Raw genomic sequence first — 27028 nt, 5'->3', positions numbered from 1 at the left:
AAAGTTAACATCAATTAAAATAATTGGTGAATGATAAGTTTATCATGTTCAAAGCCAGCTTGCACTTGTAAACCATGTTATTCTACTTTTTATCTTAATTCCTCATCTTGTCATTTAAGAAGACACAAGGAAATGCAAATATACCTAAAAAGAAAGAAATGGAAGTTTTGTTCTATTACCTTTCTGATTAGACTAACAGACTCCAGCTCAGAAAACCAGAAATATGTACTTAACATATTTGTGCTGAAGAACACAAGGACAAGTAGAAATGTAAAGATATGCTGCAGGTAGCAGTGTGATTTACCAAACAGTGACCATAAAATTGTCACTGTTTTATGAAGTTAAAAGTTACTACTGTGGATCAGGGTTAATAAAATGATACGAGTATCACAGCCACTCTCCTCTTGTTATATATGTGTTTGCAAAATCCATCTGTTAACATCCCTTCATTAGTACTGCTTCCTGTAATTCTTAGGCTCTTTTATCTACTAACCTATTTCATTATGAGCTGTTACCCGTGTGGCCTTAAGTAAGAAGGAATATATGATTACATCACATTGTGTTACTTTTTCTGGGATCCTCTGCATCACCTTATGATTAAGAACTCAATCCAACTCCCACTGAAGTTAGTTCAAAGAATGATATGGAAGCCATGAATTATATGTTATTACTGAAAAAGACTATAATATTAGCACTTAAGAAACTAAATGACAAGTGAAGTAACAACAACCTAAAGTTGGTTAATAGTTCTCAGAGAGACCCAAAGGAAACCAAATACTTTATAAATATTTTAAATGCAAAATATAGTGAACAGTACCATTGCTGTTAATATTGCAGTTGTTTATTTTTTTGCTAGAAAATTTAGATTAAAATGCCCAGAGATAAAAGAATAATTACTCATTTGCTTTACATTAAGTAATGCAGAATGAGGTCAATGAATGGAAAAGTATTTATTTTAAGATGAGCCCATGGGAGCTGGAAACATTAAAAAAATATGAAAAATATTTCAAAAAATATTTCAAAAAAGGATTTTTTTAATCAGCATAGTGCAGACATAAGTAATATCCAGTATCACATACACCACTTCACATACCACTTACCACATATAAAAGAATAAAGTAAAACCAAGTACAGGGCATGGAAATACTGTCATTAACAGGTGCAATATTAGATTTCTGTGTCAAATGTTTTACTGATACTATCATGGGTGTTACAGATATTAATACAGAAAAAAATAAAAAGACACATATAATAAAAAGCATTAAATCAAAACCTCAGAAATCGTGGTATGAACTCAAATAACAGAATTGGTTCTTCTTCAAGAAGAAGCAACTGCCCTCAAAGGGTTAGATACTTGGTGGCCAATTACCTGCAAGATGGTGTAATATATATGATTCCAGATTTACTGCAGCACTTATGAATGTAACTTTTGACAGAAAAAATAAAATTCACCTCAGAGTCAGAATAATCAGATTTCTATTACATGCCCCTCTACATGTTGCAGACCACATTTATAACATTTTTGTTATACGATAATGAATGTTGTGTAAATGCACTGATGGACAAGTTGACAGGAACTTGACTCCAGTGTACACTCAAATTCTTAAGGTTTGTTTTACAAAAGGTAGAAATGCCTCCTGTCTGTGAATTTGTACTAATTATAATCATGAAATTTCTTCATTTTGGATGAAGAAAGATGTCAGTCAGTTGGAAATTTCACAGCTAAATTAATCTTCCAGTTACCTGATTGTATTAATATATACAGTCTTTGTCGGAATAGATACCATATAAATATTTATTCTATATTTCCATTTGTCCTGTATCCTATGTAGAGTGGTATTTCCAAACTTATTTACATGAAATTATTATTTTGATAAATACAAATAGCCATAACGAACTGTGATTTCACATCTGTTTTCCACTTTTCCATTTTCAGTAGAACATTGGACTTCTGATTATAGTTGATAGAGTATGAACAATAACAACAACAACACAACAACATTTAATAAAGTATATTTAAAAAAAAAAAAAAAATTGCACTTCTGGAGGTGGGACACAACACTGTCCCTCCCACCTTCTACTAAATGTTTTGACTTTGATTTGGCAAAGGAAAAACAGGGCAGAAATACAAGCCTTTCAGTGCTATGTGAAATGGTGTAATGTGATGGCATGTTAATTATACTCCTAGAAGTTTCAAAAGCATAGGGATATCTATGTTAATTCTGAAAAATAAGCAGGCAAAATTCTTAACAGTGCATTCCAGAACTTCTGAATTTGTAGACAAGGACATACCTGCTTTCCCGTTTTTCTGACTTGTATTCTATGGCTATCATTAAGAGCTTTAGTTTCGCAAACACCAGTCTGCAGAAAGACAAGACAACAAGAGTCAGTTCTTTTTCATAACCAATATCATTTTTACAGGGATGTTTTGCTAAGATGTTTACCCATTCTTCACTAAGATATACAAAGATCAAGTATTAAGGAGTTTCTTTTTTGAAGATAATAAACATGTTTTTTTTTTTCTTTAAAATATAAACTAACAACTTTCTTGAGTTGTCGCACAACTTAGCATAAACAGCAGCACTATATTACTCAGTCTACTTAAGCAATAATTACAATGGTCATAATACAAAACATAAAATTGCATTTGAGTATAGCTGTAAATACATTAGGAATTTTTTTCAAATCTTTGCTAGAATTTAGTCATATGCTGATTGCAGTGCACACTCCTTAGAAAGTGTGTAGAAACATACATTCACATACATTCAATGAGTCAATATTTGCTAGTTCCTGTCACAGAAGAAAAGAATAACTGGAATCTATTTCTGACCAGTATATGGGAAAATACACGCTGATACTGTAATATATATTTATTAACTGAAGCAAACTTTTCACATTTCTGAAAAGACAACTAATGTGACATTAGAGAGCACAGTAGGACCTTATAACCTCTGCTTTCATGTGCTGGCTCTTGCTGTCTTACAGGTGTGTCTAAGACTATTTAGCATGTATTCCTTGGCTGGGTTGGGGTGAAGAGGTTGGCCAGCCTTTTTTATTTGGGGGGTGGGAGGGAGAAGGGGAGGGGGTGCAGAGGAGAGGTTATGACAGAGCTTGGAGAAAAGTGTTAAAAAAAGATTTCATTGGCAGAGTCAGATAAGTCTGATTTTACTCACAGTTAGAAAACTGGAAGCTTTATTTAGAATCATGTTTATTAAGAGTCATAGAGGCTGGCTTGGCCATTACCTGAACTAAGCTCGGGTTTGTGGTGTCTAAAATTTGACATGTTTGCAATGCTGAATAAAATCCAGAGTTTGGGAAAACATTTAACAGCTATGGCCTGATCCAGCATCACTGCTTCAGAGAGGCAAAAATTGAAATGGGATTATTATATGTGAAATAATTAAATTTTAACAGTCCACAAATACAGAAGAGGTGCCTCACCCTCTGAGATAAGTTAAAGAGAATGACTCAAAGATAGAAGCAAGAACTTAACAGTGACAGACAGTCCAGGATGTCTGTGATAGTTAGTGGCTTAATTTGGAGTCACTCTCAGAGTAGAAACTGCTACTTCTATGAGTACAACCAGAAGAGAAATAATCTGTTCTGGAGCTGTGAGAGAATGCAGACAAATAGTGAGTGTTGCCTACTTGCCTAACTTAGTTCTTTGACATGGAAATGTAGTCTATGACTTCTCTTATTAGCTCCCCAAACATGGCCTATTATAAAAAGATACAAAAAATATCATGACTAACATGGGAATATATGCCACGGTTGTAAAACATGCAACAATACACTGCACAAATGAAGAGCAAATAAAATCTCTACAATTTTGCCTTTTCTTGAAATGGAAGAGAAAATAAAACTGTGCTAAACTGTCGTATTTTGGTGGCCATAATAGGTATCATTGCAACCCTACACGTATAAAGCTGTCATCTACAAAATGATTCTAGGACAAATTTAAAGATTTTCAGTCTCTAGAATTAAAGTTGTAGCATGCCTTATGCTATGGTTATACACCGTATGCTTAAAATACTCCCTTTGCCTTACAGAATATTTTTTTTCAGACATACATTTCTCTTGGTTAATACAGTTTGCAACCAGTTCCATAAAGCTCTGGATGCCATGCTGCTTGCATGACTCCAGTACATCTGCTTCAGTTAATGAATAGTTTCCTTGGAATGGGACATAAGCCAAGACAGTGATGCTGACAAACACTATTCAAAGAATGGAAATAATTAGAAGAAACAATAGGACAAGTAAATAACTCAGTTTAAACCGATTGCTAGTTAATTTGTTCAACACTGAAAACATTTATGCTTTCATTTAGAATCACTGAATTCCAAATCTCTTCTGAAAATGAGCATTATAATGTTTGGAATACTTCCATTCTGTGATTTCTTTAATGTTTATTTTATTGGCTTCCATCTGATGTAGCAACAACATTAGGACTGTAGCAGAGTGAGGTCTCCTACAGAAACCTTTGGTTTCACTTGAGAGCAGGCAAACAATTATGTCTATTAATATGTATTTCTACTTACTCACAAACTGCAGGGAAAGACAAACCCACAAAGGCACTAGACAGATATTCTGTATACATTTCATTTGCAACTCCTTCCAGATAGTATTTCTGCCACGTATCCTCCTCAATCTAAAAATAGAAAAAAAAAAAAAAAAGAAAAAACAAAGAGAGAGAGAGAGAGAGGGAGAGAAACACAGATGTAGAGTTCTGAGTAAATTAAAAAAAAATCTTTAAAATTAATTAAAAACTTAAACATGTATACTTTTTTTTTTAACAAATAAATTAACTGACCACTCAAATGCTATGTCATTTAGTTTTTTTTGTTTGTTTTTTTTTTTTTTTTTTTGTACCAGCCAAGAAAAAAAAAAGAGTTCATAAAGACAGTAAATCCTATGTAAAAATAAAACACAATTCTTGGCAGGTACATTCAAGCATGACATGAAACAAGGTGGTGGAGAGCTTAAGGAGAAAAAGCTACTCAATTTTCTCTTTTTGAAAACTCTCTAGCAAAATAGCTGCATTATATTTTTATTGAGTCTTAATGTTTGTTTTCACTTTTTTTTGGAAGTTTGTCAACACTCAAAAAGCATCATTTAAAATTCTAAATAATTGTTCATTAACAAGGTAATATGAGAAGCAGATATACTCAAATGGTTTCAATATATAATTGAAGACTGTATTTATGTAGAAGAGCAGTTAGAAATGGAATTAATGAGAGAAGTTGAGATATCAGAGATTTTCTATTTTTGAAATAAGGTATGTGATCTTACAGATCATTAAAATATTTGTTTACTCTGTGTCTAAAAGCTGTAGTTCGTTCTTTGCAATGAACATGAGGAAACATTTAGTTCCACTGCTTAGGTAGCTCCATTATGGTCTTTGTCTTACAGAGCAGAAAGTGAGATGATACTGATTTTAGATATAGAGGAAAAAAAAATATAGTAAGAAAGTATTCATTAGAGAAGAAAGTATTTATTTATTTATTTTAACTCTTGTTAGGAACTTGCAAAACTACCTCAAAGGTTGAAATACTAAATACCAACTGATCAAAGGACTTTGATAAATCTCTCTATTATTTCACAAATTGTCTTTGTCCAACATCTGCAGCATTTCCCAAGCTCAGTCCACACTGTGCAAACAGATAACAATATCAAACCAATCCTGCAGGAAACAGAACTGTAGCCAGACCAAATGAGGTGGCAAAAAGATGCTTCAGGAACATCCATCCTTCCAAATTAGTGCAGGTAAGGCTCAAGTGCTTTAAGCTATACTGCCTAGCTTGATTATCTGAAGTCCCAGAGTCAGTGTAACCGCAAACAGCTAAAACAGCCCTTTTTTTTTTTTTTTTCCCCACTACATAGAGAACTTTCAGCACATCAGAAATCTTTATCAAATAATTCATTTCAATATGATAAACAACTTATTACTGCTTCAAAATTTTGTGCAGCTACATTACTGCTCACCGTGTCAAATTCCTTGGATAATATTCAGCCAACGATTTTTATGGTATGGAAGCACTTAGGGCAGCAAACCATAGGTTTGCATATTCTTTATGGTAAAACCATTACAGTATATTAGGAGAAGTTTGGGTTTTGTTATAAATATATATTACAAATATCAATATAATTGTACATCTCTGTCAGTATTCAAGGAAAGAAATTAAGATGCGATGTGAGTGAGTTGGGTAACAGCATCCAAATGGATTTTTTAGCCACTCAGCAATAAATCAAATCAAGAAAAGAATCTTTAAGCAACAATTTATCTTTGCTCTGTCAGACTACAGCTGTTTTAAAACAACATTAAAGCAAGAATTTCTTGCATTACATACAGGGCTTAACTGAAGTATCTCCACGTAAATACAAAAAAGGATAAAAATTTAAGGTGGAAAAAATTAAAGCACATACTGTGATTGCCAGCCAGTTCAGAACTGTGACCGACAACATATTATATGTAGCATCCAGTAACTGGCTTTCTGGCTCTTAAATCGAAAAACAAACTCACACCTACATAAATGTTATTCAAGATTATTTTATTCCACGTATTAATTTTATTTTTCATTTAACTAGCTTATTTATACTGTTGCTTAAGAAGTTTTATTTCTTATTATCTTAATCTAAATTATGTTTCTAAACCAAGGTAAAATCAAAGGAAAATGGTAACTGTGTAACAATTTATAAAGTAAATACCTAATATTTTTTAATTTTAAATTAAATATTTAGGAACTGGAAAATATTTTTGTTTTTAAAGTTTGTATAATATAGGAAAAAAAATTATATGAGCACAAGCTGTAAATGTAATCTGCACTTTAAAACCAAAAGCTTTAAATGGTAACCAAGACCTATTAATTCCTTAAAAGTCCAAAAACAGATGTTTCTTGTTCCTTTGTATACTGTCCTTGTTTTGGCTAGGACAGAGTTAATTTCCTAGTAGCTTCCTAGGTACTTCATTTTGAATTTAGGATGGTAATAATATTGATAACATCTCGATGTTTTAGCTGTTACAGATAAGTACTTACATTAAGCCAAGGGCTTTCCCACCAGCAAGGAGGATGGGGGTGCGTAAGGAGCTGGGAGGGAACAAAACCAGGACAGATGACCAAACTTGTCAAAGGGACGTGACACCATGCTCAGAAATAAAAATGGAAGAGTTGGATGGGGGTCTGCCATTGTAGCATCAGTCAGCTGGTGGTGAGCAACTGGGTGTACATCATTTATTTTGTGCATTCTTTTCTTTCTTGTTTTTCCTCTCTTCTGTTTCTTGAACTGTCCTTATCTCAACCCATGAATTTTAATAACCAACCTCCAACACCCCAATTCTCGTCCATCCTGGTGTGAGGGGAAGGGAGTAAGCAAATGGCTGTGAGGTGCTCAGATGCCTGCCAGGTTAAATCACAACACACTGATTTGAATTTTCTAAAAGTTTTAAGCTATACTGCCATGTATACTGCCATATTCTTACTCTTGTCCCAAATCATGAAACTCACAAAACCAAAAAAAATCAGAAATATATAAAAATACAGTGATTGTCGTGGTTTAACCCGGCCGGCAGCTAAACACCACGCAGCCGTTCGCTCACCCTCCCCCCTCCCTCTCTGGGACGGGGGAGAGAAATGGAAAGTGAAGCCCGTGAGTTGAGATAAAGACAGTTTAATAAGACAGGAAAATAATAATAATAATAATAATAATAATAATAATAATAATAATAATAATAATAATAATAATACAATGATGATAATAGTACTACTACTACTAATATGTACAAACAAGTGATGCACAATGCAATTGCTCACCACCCGCTGACCGATGCCCAGCTTAACCCCGAGCAGTCCGGCCCCCTCCCCCCGGCTAGCCACCCCTATATATTGTTTAGCATGACGTCAGATGGTATGGAATTGGCTAGTTCGGGTCACCTGTCCTGGGTCTGTCCCCTCCCAGCTCTTACTGCACCCCCAGCCTGCCTGTTGGCAGGACAGAGCAAAAGTCTGAGGTGTCCTTGGCTTGGTATAAGCACTGCTCTGCAACAATTAAAACATCGGGGTGTTATCAGCACTCTTCTCATCCTAAGCCAAAACACAGCATTCCACCAGCTACTAGGAAGAAAATTAATTCTGTTCTAACTGAAACCAGGACATCTATCCACCCCTTATTCCATACCATTTATGTCATGCTCAGGTTACACTCTTTTCCACACATTCTAATTAGTCACCTATAGTAGTCATGGTAGTGGTAACATACAGTATTATATAGCAATTAACATGGTACAATTCAGTTCATGGGCTATTCTCACCCAGTATTAAATCTCCTTGAGGTACACACCGGACCTCTCCGTTCTTTTGCATCACCCACCAAGTGTATCCAGGTCCCTGAGCGAAAACAATTCCACGAATGGGTTTGCCTTTTCCTGAGGCAGGAGTAGCCCAGACTGTTTTACCCAGCATATTTTTTACATGCACTACAGGAACTTTATCCCCATCTACAGTACGTAACAGGTTTGATTGGGCAGGTCCAGCTCGGTTGGCAGATCCCCTAGTATTGACTAGCCAGGTGGCCTTTGCCAAATGCGTATCCCAGTTTTTGAATGTCCCAGCGCCCATTGCTTTCAATGTAGTCTTTAACAGTCCATTGTATCGTTCAACTTTCCCGGAGGCTGGTGCATGATAGGGGATGTGATACACCCACTCAATACCATGTTCTTTGGCCCAAGTGTCTATAAGGTTGTTTCGGAAATGAGTTCCATTGTCTGACTCTATTCTTTCTGGGGTACCATGTCGCCATAGGACTTGCTTTTCAAGGCCCAGGATAGTGTTCCGGGCGGTGGCATGAGGCACAGGATATGTTTCCAGCCATCCGGTGGTTGCTTCCACCATTGTAAGTACGTGGCGCTTGCCATTGCGAGTCTGAGGGAGTGTGATGTAATCAATCTGCCAGGCCTCTCCATATTTATATTTCAGCCATCGTCCTCCATACCAAAGAGGCTTTGACCGTTTGGCTTGCTTGATTGCAGCACATGTTTCACAGTCATGAATAACCTGTGCTATAGCGTCCATGGTCAGGTCCACCCCTCGATCACGAGCCCATCTGTATGTTGCATCTCTACCTTGATGGCCTGAGGTGTCATGGGCCCATCGGGCTATAAATAATTCACCTTTATGCTGCCAATCCAGATCCACCTGAGCTACTTCAATCTTAGCAGCCTGATCCACCTGCTGGTTGTTCTGATGTTCTTCAGTAGCCCGATTCTTGGGCACATGAGCATCTACGTGACGTACTTTCACAGCCAGGTTCTCTACCCGAGCAGCAATATCTTGCCACAATGCAGCAGCCCAGATGGGTTTGCCCCTACGCTGCCAGTTGTTTTGCTTCCATTGCTGTAACCATCCCCACAGGGCATTTGCTACCATCCATGAATCGGTGTAGAGATAGAGAACTGGCCATTTTTCTCGTTCAGCAATGTCTAAAGCCAGCTGAATGGCCTTCACTTCTGCAAACTGACTCGATTCACCTTCTCCCTCAGCAGCTTCTGCAACTCGTCGTGTAGGACTCCATACAGCAGCCTTCCATCTTCGATGCTTCCCCACAATACGACAGGACCCATCAGTGAACAGGGCATATTTCTTTTCATTTTCTGGTAACTGGTTGTACAGTGGGGCTTCTTCAGCACGACCCACGTCCTCCTCTGATGATATCCCAAAGTATTTACCTTCTGGCCAGTCCATAATCACTTCCAATATTCCTGGGCGACTGGGGTTTCCTATTCGAGCCCGCTGAGTAATTAGTGCAATCCACTTGCTCCATGTAGCATCAGTTGCATGATGTGTAGAAGAGACCCTTCCCTTGAACATCCAGCCTAGTACCGGCAATCGGGGTGCTAGGAGGAGCTGCGCTTCAGTACCGACCACCTCTGAAGCAGATCGAACTCCTTCATATGCTGCCAATATCTCCTTTTCAGTTGGAGTATAGCGGGCCTCAGACCCTCTGTATCCCCGGCTCCAAAACCCCAGGGGCCGACCCCGAGTTTCCCCAGGTTCTTTCTGCCAGAGGCTCCAGGTGGGGCCGTTCTCCCCGGCTGCAGTGTAGAGCACATTCTTTACATCTGGTCCTGTTCGAACTGGCCCAAGGGCTACTGCATGGACTATTTCCTGCTTAATTTGTTCAAAGGCTTGTCGTTGTTCAGGGCCCCATTCAAACTCATTCTTCTTACGGGTTACTTGGTAGAGCGGGTTTACAATCAGACTGTAATTTGGGATGTGCATTCTCCAAAACCCCACAACACCTAGGAAAGTCTGTGTTTCTTTTTTGTTAGTTGGTGGAGACATAGCTGTTATTTTGTTGATCACATCCATTGGGATTTGACGACGTCCATCTTGCCATTTTATTCCTAAAAACTGGATCTCTCGTGCAGGTCCTTTGACTTTATTTTGTTTTATGGCAAAACCGGCTTTCAGAAGGATTTGGACTATTTTCTTCTCTTTCTCGAAAACTTCCTCTGCTGTGTCACCCCACACAATAATGTCATCGATGTACTGCAGGTGTTCAGGAGCTTCCCCCTGCTCCAGTGCAGACTGGATCAGTCCATGGCAAATGGTAGGGCTGTGTTTCCACCCCTGGGGCAGCCGATTCCAAGTATATTGGACTCCCCTCCAAGTGAAAGCAAACTGTGGCCTGCACTCTGCTGCTAGAGGGATGGAGAAAAATGCATTAGCGATATCAATTGTGGCGTACCACTTGGCTGCCTTCGATTCAAGTTCGTGCTGAAGTTCCAGCATGTCCGGCACTGCAGCACTCAGTGGTGGCGTCACTTCGTTCAGGCCACGATAGTCCACTGTTAGTCTCCACTCGCCATTAGACTTTCGCACTGGCCATATGGGACTATTGAAAGGTGAATGAGTCTTGCTGATCACTCCTTGGCTCTCCAATTGACGAATTAGCTTATGGATGGGAATCAGGGCGTCCCGGTTAGTGCGATATTGCCGCCGGTGCACAGTTGTGGTAGCGATTGGCACGTGCTGTTCTTCGACCCTCAGCAACCCCACAACAGAGGGGTCCTCTGAGAGACCAGGCAAGGTAGATAATTGTTTAATGCCCTCTGTCTCTAAGGCAGCTATACCAAAACCACCGGAACCCTTTTGGGTCCTTGCAATATCCTCTTCTGAGATAGTCTATGCCAAGGATACATGGAGCATCCGGGCCAGTCACAATACGGTGCTTTTCCCACTCATTCCCAGTCAGACTCACTTCAGCCTCCAATACAGTCAACTGCTGAGATCCCCCTGTCACTCCACAAATATAGATGGGCTCTGGTCCTTTATAGCTCGATGGCATTATAGTGCATTGTGCACCGGTGTCTACTAAAGCCTTATACTTCTGTGCGTCTGATGTGCCAGGCCATCAAATCCACACAGTCCAATAAACTCGATTATCCCTCTCCTCCCCCTGGCTGGAGGCAGGGCCTCCCTAATCCTGGTCGGAATCTTCTTCGTTTCTGTGTTTGAAGGACTGTCTGCTGGAAGTTGGAGCAGCAAACTTTTCAGAGAATCCCTTCTTCCTGATTGTTTTCTTTTGCAACTCACGTACCCGTACCTCTAGGGTCGCGGTAGATTTTCCATCCTATTTTCTCATGTCCTCTCCATGGTCTCGTAAGTAAAACCACAGGGTAGCACGGGGTGAGTACCCACCATATCGTCTTCCTTGTGTGGATGAACGACTACCCCTGATAGCTGAGACACTGCTCTGTATAGGTACGGAGGAGAATAATCTCTCTTCAAGTTGGTGAACCTTTTCAGAAAGTTTCTCCACAGTGTTCTCTTTTGGTCGGTGGACACTGGTTGGTTCAGGTGGGGATGAAGATAGATTCTCTTTAAGTTGGTGGAACTCTTCAGAAAGTTTCTCCACAGCTGAGACGCAGGCCTGTAAGGAAGAGGAGAGACTTTCTTCGTACTGCCGGAGTTGTTTAGCCACTTCATCCACTGTGGGTTCCTCATCCTCTTTCCAGGCCATTATTGCCAATGAGCTGGCATATGATGATGGTGCACTCCGTACAAACTTCCGCCACATGGGTCGCGTACACCTGACTTCATCTGGATCTTTGGATGTTTGTCTGAGGTCTGGATCCTCATAAATCACTTCCCGTACGGCTAATTCCCTCAGGTACTGGATTCCCTTCTCCATAGTGGTCCACTTGCCTGGTAGACATAAAAGTTCTTCCTTGAAGGGATACCTTTCCCTCACAGCTGAGAGGAGACGCCTCCAGAGGCTGTGAGATTGTGCTCCATCTGCAATTGCTTTGTCAATGCCTGCATCTCTAGCAAGGGATCCCAGTCGCTTGGCTTCCCTGCCATCTAATTCCACACAATTGGCCCCAGTGTCCCAGCATCGGAGCAGCCAGGTGACAAGCTGCTCACCTATACAGCGACCAAAATCTTTTCGCACATCTCGTAACTCACGCTCGTTTAGGCTTCGGGTAGTTACTGTTGATTTTTCGGCATCCTCATCTTCCTCCTCCTGAACCCTTGATGGCCCAGCGTCGTCGTCGTCTCCGTCGTCTCTATACCTAGATTTGGCAGAAGATTCTCTGCGTTCTAAACGACCTGAATCTCTATACCATTTTTTCACCTTCTCTACAGGGGCAGCTTGCACTGCTACAGCTCGTTTCTCTGACCTTGTTATAGGGTCTGCCACAGAGGTTGGAATACCCTCTGCAGGGTCAACTTGCACTGCTACAGCTCGTTTCTCTGACCCAGCTACAGGAGCTGGAGCGGCTGCAGGAGCTGAAGCAGCTGCAGGAACCGGAGCTGGAGCAGCTGCAGGAGCTGGAACTGGTGCGGCTGCAGGAACCGGAGCTGGAGCGGCTGCAGGAGCTGGAACTGGAGCAGCTGCAGGAACCAGAGCTGGAGCGGCTGCAGGAACTGGAGCTGGAGCGGCTGCAGGAACTGGGACTGGGGCGGCTTCAGGAGCTGGGACTGGGGCGGCTTCAGGAGCTGGGACTGGAGCGGCTGCAGGAGCTGGGACTGGAGCAGCTTCAGGAGCTGGGACTGGAGCGGCTGCAGGAACTGGGACTGGAGTGGCTGCAGGAGCTGGGATTGGAGCATCTGCAGAAGCTGGGACTGGAGCGGCTGCAGAGTCCACCGTAGGGGTCACGGTGGCCGCAGGGTCTGTCACTAAGTTGATAGCAGTATCCATGGCAGCTCGATAGGCATGAGCCAGGCCCCAGCATGTTACAATGATTTGTGTTACTTTGGAACTTCCCGAATCGCGACACCTTTTATTCAAGCATTCTGCCAGTTTTTGAGGATTTTGCACTTGTTCAGGGGTGAATTTCCAAAACACTGGGGGTGCCAACTGGTCTAGATGCCTGCCCATATCCTCCCATACTCCCTGCCACCCACAACTATACTGCCTCCGGGCAGATCTCCGGATGAGCTTCCTAAGTAGTTGTTTAACTTTAAGCAGAACCTGAAGTGCATTCAGGAGGCAGAACAACAGGACTATGCTGGTCTGAGTATCCCAAGGATATTCAATATCTTGGAGAGCTATTGTAATAAACTCGGAGGATAAGAGGGTGGTGAAGGAGGAAGGGAGAGTGATCAAGGAGGGTACAGGGGTGGTGAAGGAGAAAGGGAGAGTGATCAAGTAAGAAAAATTATCTTCCCCTTTCCCCTAATGAAAAAAGGCAACAGATACAATTGATAATAGTTTCCAAAATACAGTTTCCAAAGTATAGAATCGAAGATGTTACTGAGTACAAATACCAGGTTAGAGTCATGGCCAGATATTTCATCATCTCATAAGCCACTGATACAACACACAGTACCATAATGGTCTGAAACCAGGGCCCAGAGAGGATAAACAACATGACAGAGAGCACATACGGAAAATAACGTGCTATAATACTCAATTTGGAAAACAGGCGCAGCACAGTTGAGATTAAAGCAATCAGCATTATGACAAGTGACTATTAAGCAGGTCTAATACTTATACCAATTTTAGTTTAACACACTCTGGTCAGATCTGCCGTTATCTCAACCTTTCGAGCCCCACGTTGGGCGCCAAAAAAGACTGTCGTGGTTTAACCCGGCCGGCAGCTAAACACCACGCAGCCGTTCGCTCACCCTCCCCCCTCCCTCTCTGGGACGGGGGAGAGAAATGGAAAGTGAAGCCCGTGAGTTGAGATAAAGACAGTTTAATAAGACAGGAAAATAATAATAATAATAATAATAATAATAATAATAATAATAATAATAATAATAATAATAATAATAATAATAATAATACAATGATGATAATAGTACTACTACTACTAATATGTACAAACAAGTGATGCACAATGCAATTGCTCACCACCCGCTGACCGATGCCCAGCTTAACCCCGAGCAGTCCGGCCCCCTCCCCCCGGCTAGCCACCCCTATATATTGTTTAGCATGACGTCAGATGGTATGGAATTGGCTAGTTCGGGTCACCTGTCCTGGGTCTGTCCCCTTCCAGCTCTTACTGCACCCCCAGCCTGCCTGTTGGCAGGACAGAGCAAAAGTCTGAGGTGTCCTTGGCTTGGTATAAGCACTGCTCTGCAACAATTAAAACATCGGGGTGTTATCAGCACTCTTCTCATCCTAAGCCAAAACACAGCATTCCACCAGCTACTAGGAAGAAAATTAATTCTGTTCTAACTGAAACCAGGACAGTGATGTTCCTTTTCTTACTGCTTTCTTTAGCTGCTCTTTCAGAAAGCTGCCTTCATCCTGACTCCCCGCATTGCCTGTGAGTTCTCTAAGTGTGCACTTGACTTTGCCTCTTTCTGTTCTCCACCATTCATTACCTGACATCACAAGCAATTCCAACTGAAATGTTACTCTATGCTAATATCCCATATATCCTTCTTTCTATTTCTCTCTTAACTACTTTATCCAAACTGAAGTCTCAGCTTTCCTGACATTTAAGAAATGTCAGGAAATATGGACATTGGAGGTATAGCCTCCAACTCAGAGGCTAGTTCTTACTTTACCACCCCATTGGCACTCTTCTTTTAGCCAGTGTTGAACCACACCAGCACACAGCATTGTGCCTATCTTTCAAGCTAATAAAGCGGGTATTTTCTTTGCCTTCTTCAACCCAGTCTTTATATGCTTAGACCATTCAAATCTTGTTTTCCCACATATCAGTATAATCTGTGAAAAAATGCTTAACGTGTCAGAAAAAAAATAATAAATCACCTCTAAAAGCCATAAAAGACTGATTCATTGTCCTAGCATTTTGTGCCTATCCAGTACCACAAGTGTGAGGGATACAGTAGTCATTCATGCTAAGCTCACTGACTAAAATCAGGATGATATTACCAGGAAATAAAGCAACAGTCCCATTGAAAGGATTCAGAAAAGGAATTACATTTGAGCCTCTGGGGACGCAAAAGCACATGTCAGGAGTATAGAGTCCTAGCAACATAAATAAGACCTACAGCTGTGCTGTCTAACTTAAAGATCCATTTTCATACCATGTCCACACAGCTTGTACTGAAATGCTGTAATTATGATGAGCTTTTTAAAATTTTACAACTTAAAAGCATCTCTTCCCTGATCTACAGCTCATTTAAATCACTTGAACTAATCTCTACTGAATGTGAAATGCTTAGGATCATTGTCCGAACAGCACAAAGTAAAAGGAAACTGCAGTGTGTTTGACATGGTCATTCAGGTGAGGGAAATAAAATTAAGATATTAATATATAATATTATTTAATTAAATGAAATTTATTAGATCGGTATATTGTATTATTAAATATTATTACACTTATTTTATGTATTATTTTAGATTATAATTTTCATTAGAATTTAGTGTGACATAAGTCTCTGTTGCACAATTTTCCACTATTAAAAAAAAATATTATACTGAAACAGCTATTTTACTAGGACTTGTACGGTATTTTATGTATCTTTTATCCTACAGACTTGGTACTAACTTGGGATTCACCAGTCTTTTCCTAATGCTAAACTATTCAAAAGGCAAACTTTCAAAGGAACTTTCTAAAGAACAGAATAATTACAAACTTTTTAATAACCCAGTAAAATATCAGTTACAAACAAATAATTTTTTAAAAATTTTCTTCTGCTGCTGACAGGCTGCCAGGTAATGAGTTACTTCAGTTCTGGAAAAGTAAACAAACAACTACAAGAGTAAGTTACAATATGGAGATGATCTAAATCATATACTCCCTGACAAGTGGGCTGCAAACAATCAAAAGAAATTTCTTCCACAGAAATTGTTTCACCATTCGGAGACCATGTGTGATGCTAAAAGGGATTTGCATTGTGTTATTCTCCACCACACACAGAGAAGGCATATCACATTTTTTATAACCCTTTTATTTATGTGAAGCTTGCAAACGTTGCTGATCAGAAGTTCTTTATATATGGAAAACAGATAAAGTGCCGACTGGATAAAAAACGGAGTAACAACAGTAAGAACATGTTTGTGACAAGCTCTATTTTGTTGCTTTTTCTTAGATTGACACCACCTGGGGTTGGAAAAAATATACAAGGAGAAAAAAGATAAGCATAAAGATAGCATAAGGAAAACCAGAGTAAGGTTGTTTTCTACTCCATTTCTCCTTTCTACTTTCTTTCCTGGCTTTCATTTCTTTAAGCTACTAGGTTTGATTTGAAGGAAGGAGCTGCAGGACTGAAAAACAAAACAAACTTATTTACATAGTAGTGATCAAGATTCATAAATTCACCTTCCTGTAGTGATTGGGATGTTGAAGATATGTTCTGTTAGGATACTACAAAATGTTGATTAATGACTTTTAAGAATTGCTGATATATGGGATGTTATAAAAGATTATTAAAATATAATGGAGAGAAGATGATCTTTGCAGTTTGTCTTCACCTGACCTATGATTTTTTCCTTGTAACTTTAAAGAGATAGATGGTCACCTGCCTGGTATTTTGTGAAAGGCAGTACCTGCTGGTCTGCTAGAAATGAAACAATGATTAATAACCTCCAGCCTTCAATATTTAATTTCTTAATTCCTTGAGTCATGCAGACACCCTGCATTTTAAGTAAGGGCTCCACAGGAAAACACAATCAGTTTCTCCTCCCATAATCCATATCAGCAAGGTACTAATTCTAAAACATTTACAATGACAAAAAAGTACTCCTGAAGTATCAGGAGTTACTATACTCTTGACTAATTTAGGGCTTTCTGATACTTTGTAGTAACTATTAACCTCAGATACTGTATCCTTAAATAATTTTGTTTATTTAAAATGTGCATTTATTTTATTTTAAAAATAACTTGAATGATTGTAATCCGTTCATTTTTTTTTGATTTAGTGACACTCATATTTTACTTATCTATTCATTAATAATTTGTCAAAATTTAACCATTAATGGGCAGATGAAAAAATCTGTCCCATATACACTTACAAAACAGATGTTTTTCATGTCATTTGGCTAACAACAATGGAGAATAATAAAACGTTTCGCTGTACTCAGCAAAAAGAGCTGAATTTGAGGTGAATATGGTCAAGATTCTACTAATCAAGGTTACCATAAATCTCATTAGGTAAAACTATGAAAATTGCTATGGTTAGTTAAAATTATATCTTGTATTTAGCCTAGCTGAAAATGTCACCAGTGAAGAGAACAACCTTGATTTTAAATTACAAAACATTCAATTTTATGGTAATCCACTTCACCCTGATCTTATTGCACCCTACTATCATTTAATATTTTCCCTTCTTTCTTTTTTAATTTCTTGCATGTTATTTCCATTTTATTTTATTCATTTAATTTTATTACGATAGGCCTCTACAGATCTTATATAAGGTAACACTTTTAGTCCCACATTTTGTGGGGGAGGAGAAGAGAAGCAGAAGCTTCTAGCTCAGAAAAAAACACAGACTTTTTTTTTTTATTTGATCACAGAATAAAAAGGTATGCTTTGAAAAAGTACTTCTAAAACACCAAAGCCTAAATGTTTTCAAATCTCCAGCATATGATATTATAACTACATGAGGACAGAAAAAAAAAGTCAGACAAGCTTTAACAACGCCCATTCATGTTTCATATACAACTCTTGATGTTCCCTAGATTCTGACTATAAACAAAGGTAATAGGCACTTCCTATAACCACAGATGCCACTTACCTCTGCAGATTAATAATAACAATTTCTTCTTATAAATCAGGTACTTAACTCGACTGTTAATTGTTGGTAATTCAGTTATTTAATATATCTGTTTTGGTTTTCGCAAGTCATTCCTACATGCTTTGTGCATTTATATCTCAGATCTCTGGAGTTCAACAAATCTCAGGCAATTTTCTTCAGTCTACTCTATATTGAAAGTACAGAAGAATGTTCTCAGGGGGATTTTAAAATTAAAGCCTACCATACTGCATGCCACGTATAAAAAGCTTTCCTTTGTGTTGCACTGTTTCTGCAGAGGATAATCACACTCTTGGAGTAAGATCCGCTCCTCTCTGGCACTCAGTAAATTACTCAGAATGGAGTAAGGTAAAGGACTGTTGTCCAAATCCTCAGTCTGAGTTGAATCAGACATGGATATTGCTCATAGCACATTTCAGAAACACCTCTCCAGAAGTATGTCATTGATGCACCATCTCAATGATGACACTATTATTTTTGTGTAGCCAAAACTCTACAGAGACAACTTAATCTACCTCTCTACTGTAGCTTTTGTGTTCTAAATTAATTTTATGTTCTAAATAAATTCTCTTTCAAATTCCTCCTTATTTGCTCTAGAATTTGTACTCTCTTGTCCACCTAAGCCTATTTACCAATTTTCTAGAAAAAAGGAAAATAATATTTATTTTAAGTTTAACTTTAGTTAGACTTAAAACCTACTAAGTTTTAACTCTTTATAAAGGTTATATGCTTTAGCCAAATGGATACAATTGTGCGTGCATTTTCAGATGAGGTGATTTGGGCTTTTTAAAGGAATTTGTCCTCTAGTCTCCCCATGTATATTTTCCAAAGATTTGTTAAGAAGTTGGATGGGAAATTTGCTTAACCTCAAACTATCTTAAATTTATGGCTTCTTTTTGGGCTGGGAGAACCAGAGGACCAGGCTCCACTACATTTCTTCATTTCTTATGAATCTGACTTTCTAAGAACCAGCAGTGTCTCTTCTGTCAAGAAGCTACAATAAAACACAGCTAGAAGAAGCAACAATGGTCAAAGATAGGTTAACTGAAGAAAAAAGATGATTTTTTCTTGGTAACTAGATGAAATGAGAAAACTTCCGCAGTGACACAGATGACAGACAGATTATAAAAGCTGCAATGGTCTATGTTCCTCATTGCACCATTAAAAGACCAAACTTTGAGGTCTATAGGAGAGAAATCTTTCTGAAATGTAGCTTTACATTTCCATAACTAGAATCAGGCAACCTTCTTTAATGAGTAGTAGTATAATGTACTTCTGTAACATATTCATCATGAACTAGATAGCTAATCGCATAAGGAAAGTCCACCTGAACAAGGAGGGAGAAGTGTTGTTTCATTTACTCTTCAGGAACAGACATTTTAAGAGAATTTCAGTTTGTAAATCACTAGCAGTTTTGTCACTTGAGAAGAAACTATTTAAACTGTAGAAGAATAATATTTGCAACAGAGATTACAAGTTTGTTTTCAACTCCTAACTGGAACTGAATGAAGACAAAATCGATCAAGAGCAATTCTATTCCCTCTCTCTTTTTTTTTTTTTAAATTTAAATATGGACCCCCTATTTTACTCATGCAAATATTGTACACCTCAAGCATATTACCAAGCAATGACAAAAGACAGACACTTCTACATCCCTTTCCTTTCCTTACAGAAAAGGAACATTCTTCTGTTTGGAAGACATTCATCTGCATGATCCTAAGTAGCAGGCTTAGCAGGTCATTCTGTTATTTTTACTCCTGAAGTTAAATAACTAATATACTTCAATCAGATACTGCAGCAACATCAGTAAATGTAACATTCTATAAAGATAACAAGATAGTACAATTAGTGATTTATAATGCAACAACAAGGAAACATTCATGATCATTGACTGACAGCCACGCTATAGCATACATGTATACTATATTCTTTTGATTTTTATGTTGAATCATAGCAAAACGTTATCACAGGATGCTATGCTGGTTCAGATAGTAAGAATTCATTTCTCTCTTCAGAGACCTTACAAACTCAAGAGCAAATTCTAACAATCAGTGACAAAAATTTAAGTTATTACAAACAAAGCTAGCTAAAGAGCATTTATCTCTTTGTGTGGGATCTTACACAAAATGTGTCATACAGTGGTTTGAACCTACACCTCTCACATTTTACTCTAGTACTCCTCTGCTCTCCTCTATCTGTATATAGGCACAATGTTGTTATCTGCAAATACATTTACATAAAACAATCATTTACCAGCAAGACAGAGAGATCAAAAAATGATGTACATCTCACAAACACAACCACTAGTATTGTCAGGACACCTTAACACACCCAGCCCTACACCCTGTCAGTATAAATATCAGCAGTTCGGTAGCCCCAACTGATCTACTAAAGCATTTGCTTTTCAGTGTAATGACATAGTTACATGTAAGAAATTGAGTGTATCTGAAGCTGACAATGCTATATAATCTTTTCCGTCAAAATTTAGGTCTCACTATCAAGACAGAGAACTAAGACTAGAATTGCAGTATGACTTGGGATATTATACTATACTTTTCATTTATCAAGGAAAAGCAGGGAGAGGATGATGGAATGTCTTTATAAATATTAAGGAAGTGACAAAATGAAAATTCCTTTATAGCATAATTAAAATACCTGTAAAGCCTGCTACCTGGCATTGAATAAACTCAGCTCATCACCATTCAGGGAAGAGCAAAAGGCAGCACAAATGCTTCAAGACTAATTTCAGATGTTTAGAAGAACACTGTCCATTATATATTTTGAAATATGTTTTATTTGATAAGCAACCCTATTTTATTGGATAAAAAGAAAAAATAAAAGTGCTGTAGAAACCACGTGAAAGTTGTCAACTATTTCCTTTTTAAAATACGTATAAAACTTGCTTTTCAAAGATGCCCAGAAGGTCATGTGGAGAAATGTTTCACCAGAACTGCCTAGAGAATAACCTCTTAACTGAAGCAATTCATCTGAGCCCTAACTAAGCTGTTTTCTTTTATATACATCTAACACAGGGACTCCTGCTAGCACCAAGGCTCACAATGCTTCCAGGGCTTCCTGATAATTTTATAATTCTCTTCTCCATCACATTTTATTTTCTGGCTACATACATGGAAATAAAGAGGAAGTGAAAACATAATGTTCTTGACTGGTAGCTGAAAATAACATCTCCAATGTATTTTTAACATTTCCTCATCCCCATTCATAATGCCCTTTCAGTCTATGCAAATTGCTTGTGTGAATGTCTGGCTTCATTGTACCTTTAGACACAGAAACCAAAATCTGACTGGTAAGTGTCAGATAATTGGCTCAAAGCTGTTCATAAATTCCTAGCAAAGATTTAAACTTCTCAGATTTAGTCTTATAATCAAATTTCCTTAAGCATCATTAAGTGTCAACTATCTCTTTATTTGATTCTGTTGTTTTCCTAAGTCAAGGTACTCTGTTTATTACACAGCCTCCTTTCCTCACACTACGAGAAGCTGCATTTTTCACCTATTTTCAAGTTCTCCTTTATTAGAGGAAACTCACTGAACTCACTCATACTCATTCTCATATTCTCAACAGCCCAAGACTGCCTAAGTGGCCAAAAATACATAGAAAGCCAGCTGCTGTGCTCCATCAGTGTGTATAAGCACCCGTCTGATGTAAATCTGCGTGGCTTCATTATGTCCATCTCTCAGCCTGTACTAGAATAGAATATATTGAGAGAAGCGGGCATTGCATACATGTGGGTGTGAGCAACAGATGCCAAAAGAACCCACAGAACATTCCTGCTCTCAAAATAGCTTAGAAGAGAACTGAGACTGCTCTAGATCATTTTTCAGTTCTGGAATGATGCCTACTGTCTTACCAACAGAGCAAAGACAAAACTAATTCATTTTTGGACTTGTGTTACACTCAAGGACCACATTCCATACTTTATTAATTTATGTAACAATACTAACTCATGTTGGATTCCATGATTGCAGACAAGGACAAAATTTGACCACCTCTGCCTTTTATTCTATTTACTTACTTTTTGCAATGTTTTTCATACAGTTAGACTTCTTGTATGCATTTGCTAATCCAAACAATACTGAAAGTGCACTACAGTATAGTATTTCAATCTTTTGCTAGGACTACGCAAGCAGTAAGTCCTGATTTCTTTATTAATACAACGATAGCACTTTCTGCTATAAAAAGAACAGACTATTGAAAAACAGTTTATACGTGTAAAGCTTTTGGCTTTTTTTCTCCCCTCAACATGACTTGTTGAACAGTCTTTTCTCCTTTAAGTGTTTATAGACCCTTTTTGTTACAACTGTGCATCACATAATCTTTTTGAGCTGATTTTCTTTTTATCCAGTTTGTTGCCAAAAGAAGCATAAAAGATTCCATTTGAGATTACATTTCTAAAACCAAAAAGAAAATATTAGACACAAATATAATATTTTGAGGTTTCTTTGTTTGTTTTACCTTTAATACTAGGCAGACTGTTTACACAAATCATTTTGTTATAAAGTAACATATAATGAGTTAAACGTGTGCAATGTCACCATCAATCATGTTTGCTTTTGTTTGACTGCCTAAGCATTTATGGCACATTAAATGACTTTTGAATCACATTAAAAGAAGAAGGAACAAACACACATTTCAAACTTTTTTTTTTTTTTTTTTTTTTTTTTTTTTTGAGAGAGAGAGAGAAATTTCAGTAAATCTCCCTGGCAATCTCCTATCTTGTGTGAGACTATACTAATGGCTCAAGGAATTTATGAAGGTCTGACAGCACGTAAATTCAGTACTTTAAATGAAAAAGATTGGAAGTCCTTTTAGGGAACTTACATCTTTCTTTTCAATAGAATCCTCCTTAACAATTCCAATTAACATAGCTGCTCTACTACAATACTCTCTTTAAGCACAACCACCACTTAGTAACAGCTTTCTCTTTCAAACACAGCTTTTGGAGTGAGATAGTTTGCTGAAAGAATATCCTTTCAGTTAAATAAAGAAAGAAACCTTTTGCTATCACCAATTGATTTGAATTATAATAGAAAGAAGTATATTCTCAGTTCTATGTTTATTTTACTTTAGATTTTTACACTCAGAGTTCTTTGAAAATGATTACATCAATTTTACTTACCTGGATAACTCATTCTTAATTAAATAGCAAAATTTTTAACCAACACTAGCAGAGTCTTGCATTCTACCGATGCAGTATTTGACAGCATTCTGTTAGTGCCACCTGAAGTAACACAATTTAAGGTATGTCTGCATGCTACTCTGTTTATAGCTGCATATAATCACAGATACAACAACAAAACTGACATTGATACCTTTCTCTAAATCAAATTTGTTGTTATTTTTATGTTTATTCTGTACATATAGAAGCAATCGCAATCAATAAAATGCAGACTGTCTTAACCCATTTAGATCCCATTAGAAGATTGGGATGGTTTCTACCTCAGCAAAGGGGCAAAGTGCTTTGCAAAACTGAGTATTCAGCTTAAAACCGTTCATCAGTGAAACAGCCCAATGCATGGAAATTATTATAAGATTACCTTATAAAATAATATAGGGTTGAAGATGGTAAGATACTGGTGTAAGTGGTCAGAGACATTTTCTGGAAAGTTGTTACCTTTAACTTTGCATTTTTTGACTTGTATAAATATTTTAAGTTCAAATCCAGACCATAAGTGTGTGTCTCTGGCACAGTTCCCCAAAACCAGACACTTTCTGAATCTCTCTTTCTCTTTTTTTCTTTCTTTCTTTCTTTATTTTTTTTTTTCCTCACTGCAAGTTGAATTTCATCATTAAAGTAACTTGCATTAAGGCTGGGGCTGAAGATACTGGATTTTCTTGGAGATAAAAGATTTTGGAAGACAGAAGCTGAACAAAAGTTTTTGACCTACTTCTGACATCAAGAGCAAGTTCACAGAAAACTTTGCCACACTAATTTGAATATATTAGTTTGACTACTACAATTTTTTGAGACTCCTGAGAGTGCATGACCTGAATGAATTTCACAAAAAATTGATTTTTCTTCAGGATATAAGTAGAAAGAATTAATAATGAATCATGGACAGTTTTCAAGTTTGGCTTTACTGAAGTAAAACAGCTTTTTTACTTGAATGTAAATAAAGATGCAAGCAGCCTAACTGCAGACAGTAAACTGCAAAGCCCAGATTTATTTCCATATTGCAAATGGGCATTTTTTGACAGTATGTAGTAGTCACAAGAATCTGTGGTCTCCATTACCAGGATTCCAAAGAACACCTTAATAAGAATTTCAGGATTTCTTGAGAAGTGAATAAAGACTCACTACTCTACAATGAAATGCGCACTTCTGTGGAACAGTCCTGCCTTTCTCACCTGATAACATTAGGCATTATGTTGGTATTTCTTTGTTTGTGTTTTTGTTTGTTTGCTGTAGTTTTTTGTTTGTTTCCCTTGCTAACTAGCACAATGGACTTGAAATGGCCTTCCTTGTACTTCAGTGTTTCCTGTCCTATTAATAACAACTGTGCATCCTTGATATTTGGAACTACTGTCCCACACAGGGGAAGGAAGCATGAGAGAAGCACTGACTGCTTCAGTCAAGGCCTTAGTCCAATTGCCACAGATGTCTAAAATAACCGCATTAAAATTTTGCCATTTAAGTTTGAAAAACCTCTTTTACTGAGAGGAAACACAAATGAAGTTGTAGGATGTTTAGCCTTTGGTTCCAACACATTTCTTATTTACTCTCACAGTCAAAGGTCCAAAGAACAAAATGATCAGTCCTTTCTTCTGGGCACTTTTTTTTTTTTTTTTTTTTTTTTTTTTCCATATGGAACATATATAAATCACATTTTTGTTTTAGCAGAAGGGACTTTTCTCATAGATAAACACATGGTTTGTTTAAAGCAGAGCAAAACACAAAACACCAGAATTATCCCCCTTGAAATGGATGATAGTTTGAACAATTTTTTAACACCAAACTTTCCAAATAAAAACAAAAACATAACTTTGACAGAACCTGACAGTTTTACCAATTTGCAGCAGGGATCTTTTGCATGCAAGTGTGTGGTGTTTTCTTCTTTGTTTGTTTGCTTTTTTTTTTGTTTGTTTGTTTAACAGAAGTTCTTAATGTGTTCCTCTCTGTTGCATATTTGAGCCATGTTCTCTATACAACTTTCTGACAAACGGAATTGCAGACTAAAACATTCTAATGAGACAAGGCATTACCTTTATGAATGATCTCATAGAGAAGAGGTTGGCTAACATTGTTGAAAGGCCAGGTGCCAGGCAGCTCTGGGCTATGAAACCCAGCTTGAGCTCCGCAAGACAGATTGCATCATCCCCTTCTTTCCAGTTCCAGCTTGGGATATTTAGTAGATGGGCCTGAAGAAAATAAAATAAAATGAAACAAATAAAATAAAAATAAAAATAAACTCCACAGGTGAAGAGGCAGAAATACTTCTGTAAATAAAGTACAGTAATGAAGGAGATAGAAGTGAATGACTTTGTTACTGGGTTTATTTATTTGTTTATTTTTCTGACTAGGGAAAATTACTTTAACTACTTAAAAATTAGTTATATGCTAAGAAGCACTCCAATCTTTTATACATATTATTGTAACAGAAAAAAATTCACATTTCTCAAGCCGTGTTCTAGATACATATATGTGGCTGTGACACTCTGGCAGGCCCATACTCGCATCTGAGTGAGCCTTAATTTTCACCTTAATTTTTTATTTTTTTTTTTTGAACCTGCAGTTCGACAATTACAGATCCACATTGCCGTTTAAGAAATATAAATTAACTATAAATGGTTAATAAGACTATAATTCCATGTGAGTTTTTTTGTAACTATCCATAAAGAATTGACTTTTCACAAGAGCTGACTTGCCTAGAAACCACCAGTTCATTTCAGGTAGCTCTAGTGCAATAAGCTTGACAAAATTTACGGATTCTCAGTGGTTAAAAGTTCACCTGGAATCAATAGCAAGTATGGACACTGTACCTTTGAGAATTATATCCTAGGTAGTTAATAAATGTCAGAGAATTTTGATAAGGTCACTTGCATATATAAATAAAAGTGAATTACCTTGTAACTGGATTATGTGACAAGGCTTATTAGGGTGTTTGGAAAGAAAAATGCTTATTGTTAGTGAAGCTAGAAAAAATAGTGTACGAGTGCAAGGTAGCAAAACACAAAGCAACTAAAACCTGTGGGGAGATACACTACTGGTTATCACATTACCTTATTATGATACTGCAACATCTGAGTGATAATTCTTATCTTCGGATGGTAATTCTTTATTGATATAACTCTAAAAGTAAAATAAATATATGATTAAAATAACATATTTGGACGTTGTATCCCAGCACATCACTGTGTTGTCAAATCCCACAGTTAAAACTGTACTCATGTGTTTGGCTGTAAAGCATAATAATCGAAGTTAAACATATGCAAAATTTACATCTAGTCAAGTTCATTTAACAACCGTCAAGTAATACTAGACAACAAACTTTAGGACTTACTCAGTTTAATGGCTTCCTTACAGATTTTGCAGAAAAAATAAAAATACTTGTTTTAGCAGCTTTGTTCAGATATCCTATTCTTTGTGATAAACTAATAATACACTTGCAATTATTCTCATCTTTAGTGATTACCTTTGTTTCTTTGAATCAATGTAATCAAGTTTTGCAATGATAAATGTCTGAAAGGACATTTCATCCCCCCTTCCATTATTTGTTTATAGTTGTTAGACTTCTATCGTATTTAAACACCTTGAATGATGATTTTATTTGACTTGAATCCAAGTGCAAGTTCATCTTCATTTTTTTCTGCATTATTCCTAAACTCGATATTGA

The 27028-nt window shown here is 37.5% G+C and overlaps 1 protein-coding gene across 1 annotated transcript in view; it reads right to left on the bottom strand.

Moving 5' to 3' along the window:
• Positions 1 to 27028, bottom strand: part of KCNMA1 (potassium calcium-activated channel subfamily M alpha 1) — a gene marked incomplete at both ends in the record, with an annotated part of 478007 nt that overhangs the window by 111545 nt on the left and 339434 nt on the right. The window contains 4 exons of the mRNA XM_084290022.1: positions 2293 to 2361; positions 4539 to 4648; positions 25398 to 25553; positions 26415 to 26484. Of these exons, the coding sequence (XP_084146148.1) occupies positions 2293 to 2361; positions 4539 to 4648; positions 25398 to 25553; positions 26415 to 26484 (405 nt within the window). The remainder of the gene's footprint in view (positions 1 to 2292; positions 2362 to 4538; positions 4649 to 25397; positions 25554 to 26414; positions 26485 to 27028) is intronic.

The sequence above is a fragment of the Netta rufina genome, assembly GCF_964035555.1.
Source record: "Netta rufina genome assembly, chromosome: 7".
NCBI classification, from domain to species: Eukaryota; Metazoa; Chordata; class Aves; order Anseriformes; family Anatidae; genus Netta; species Netta rufina.
This window is presented reverse-complemented; position numbering and strand designations above follow the sequence as displayed.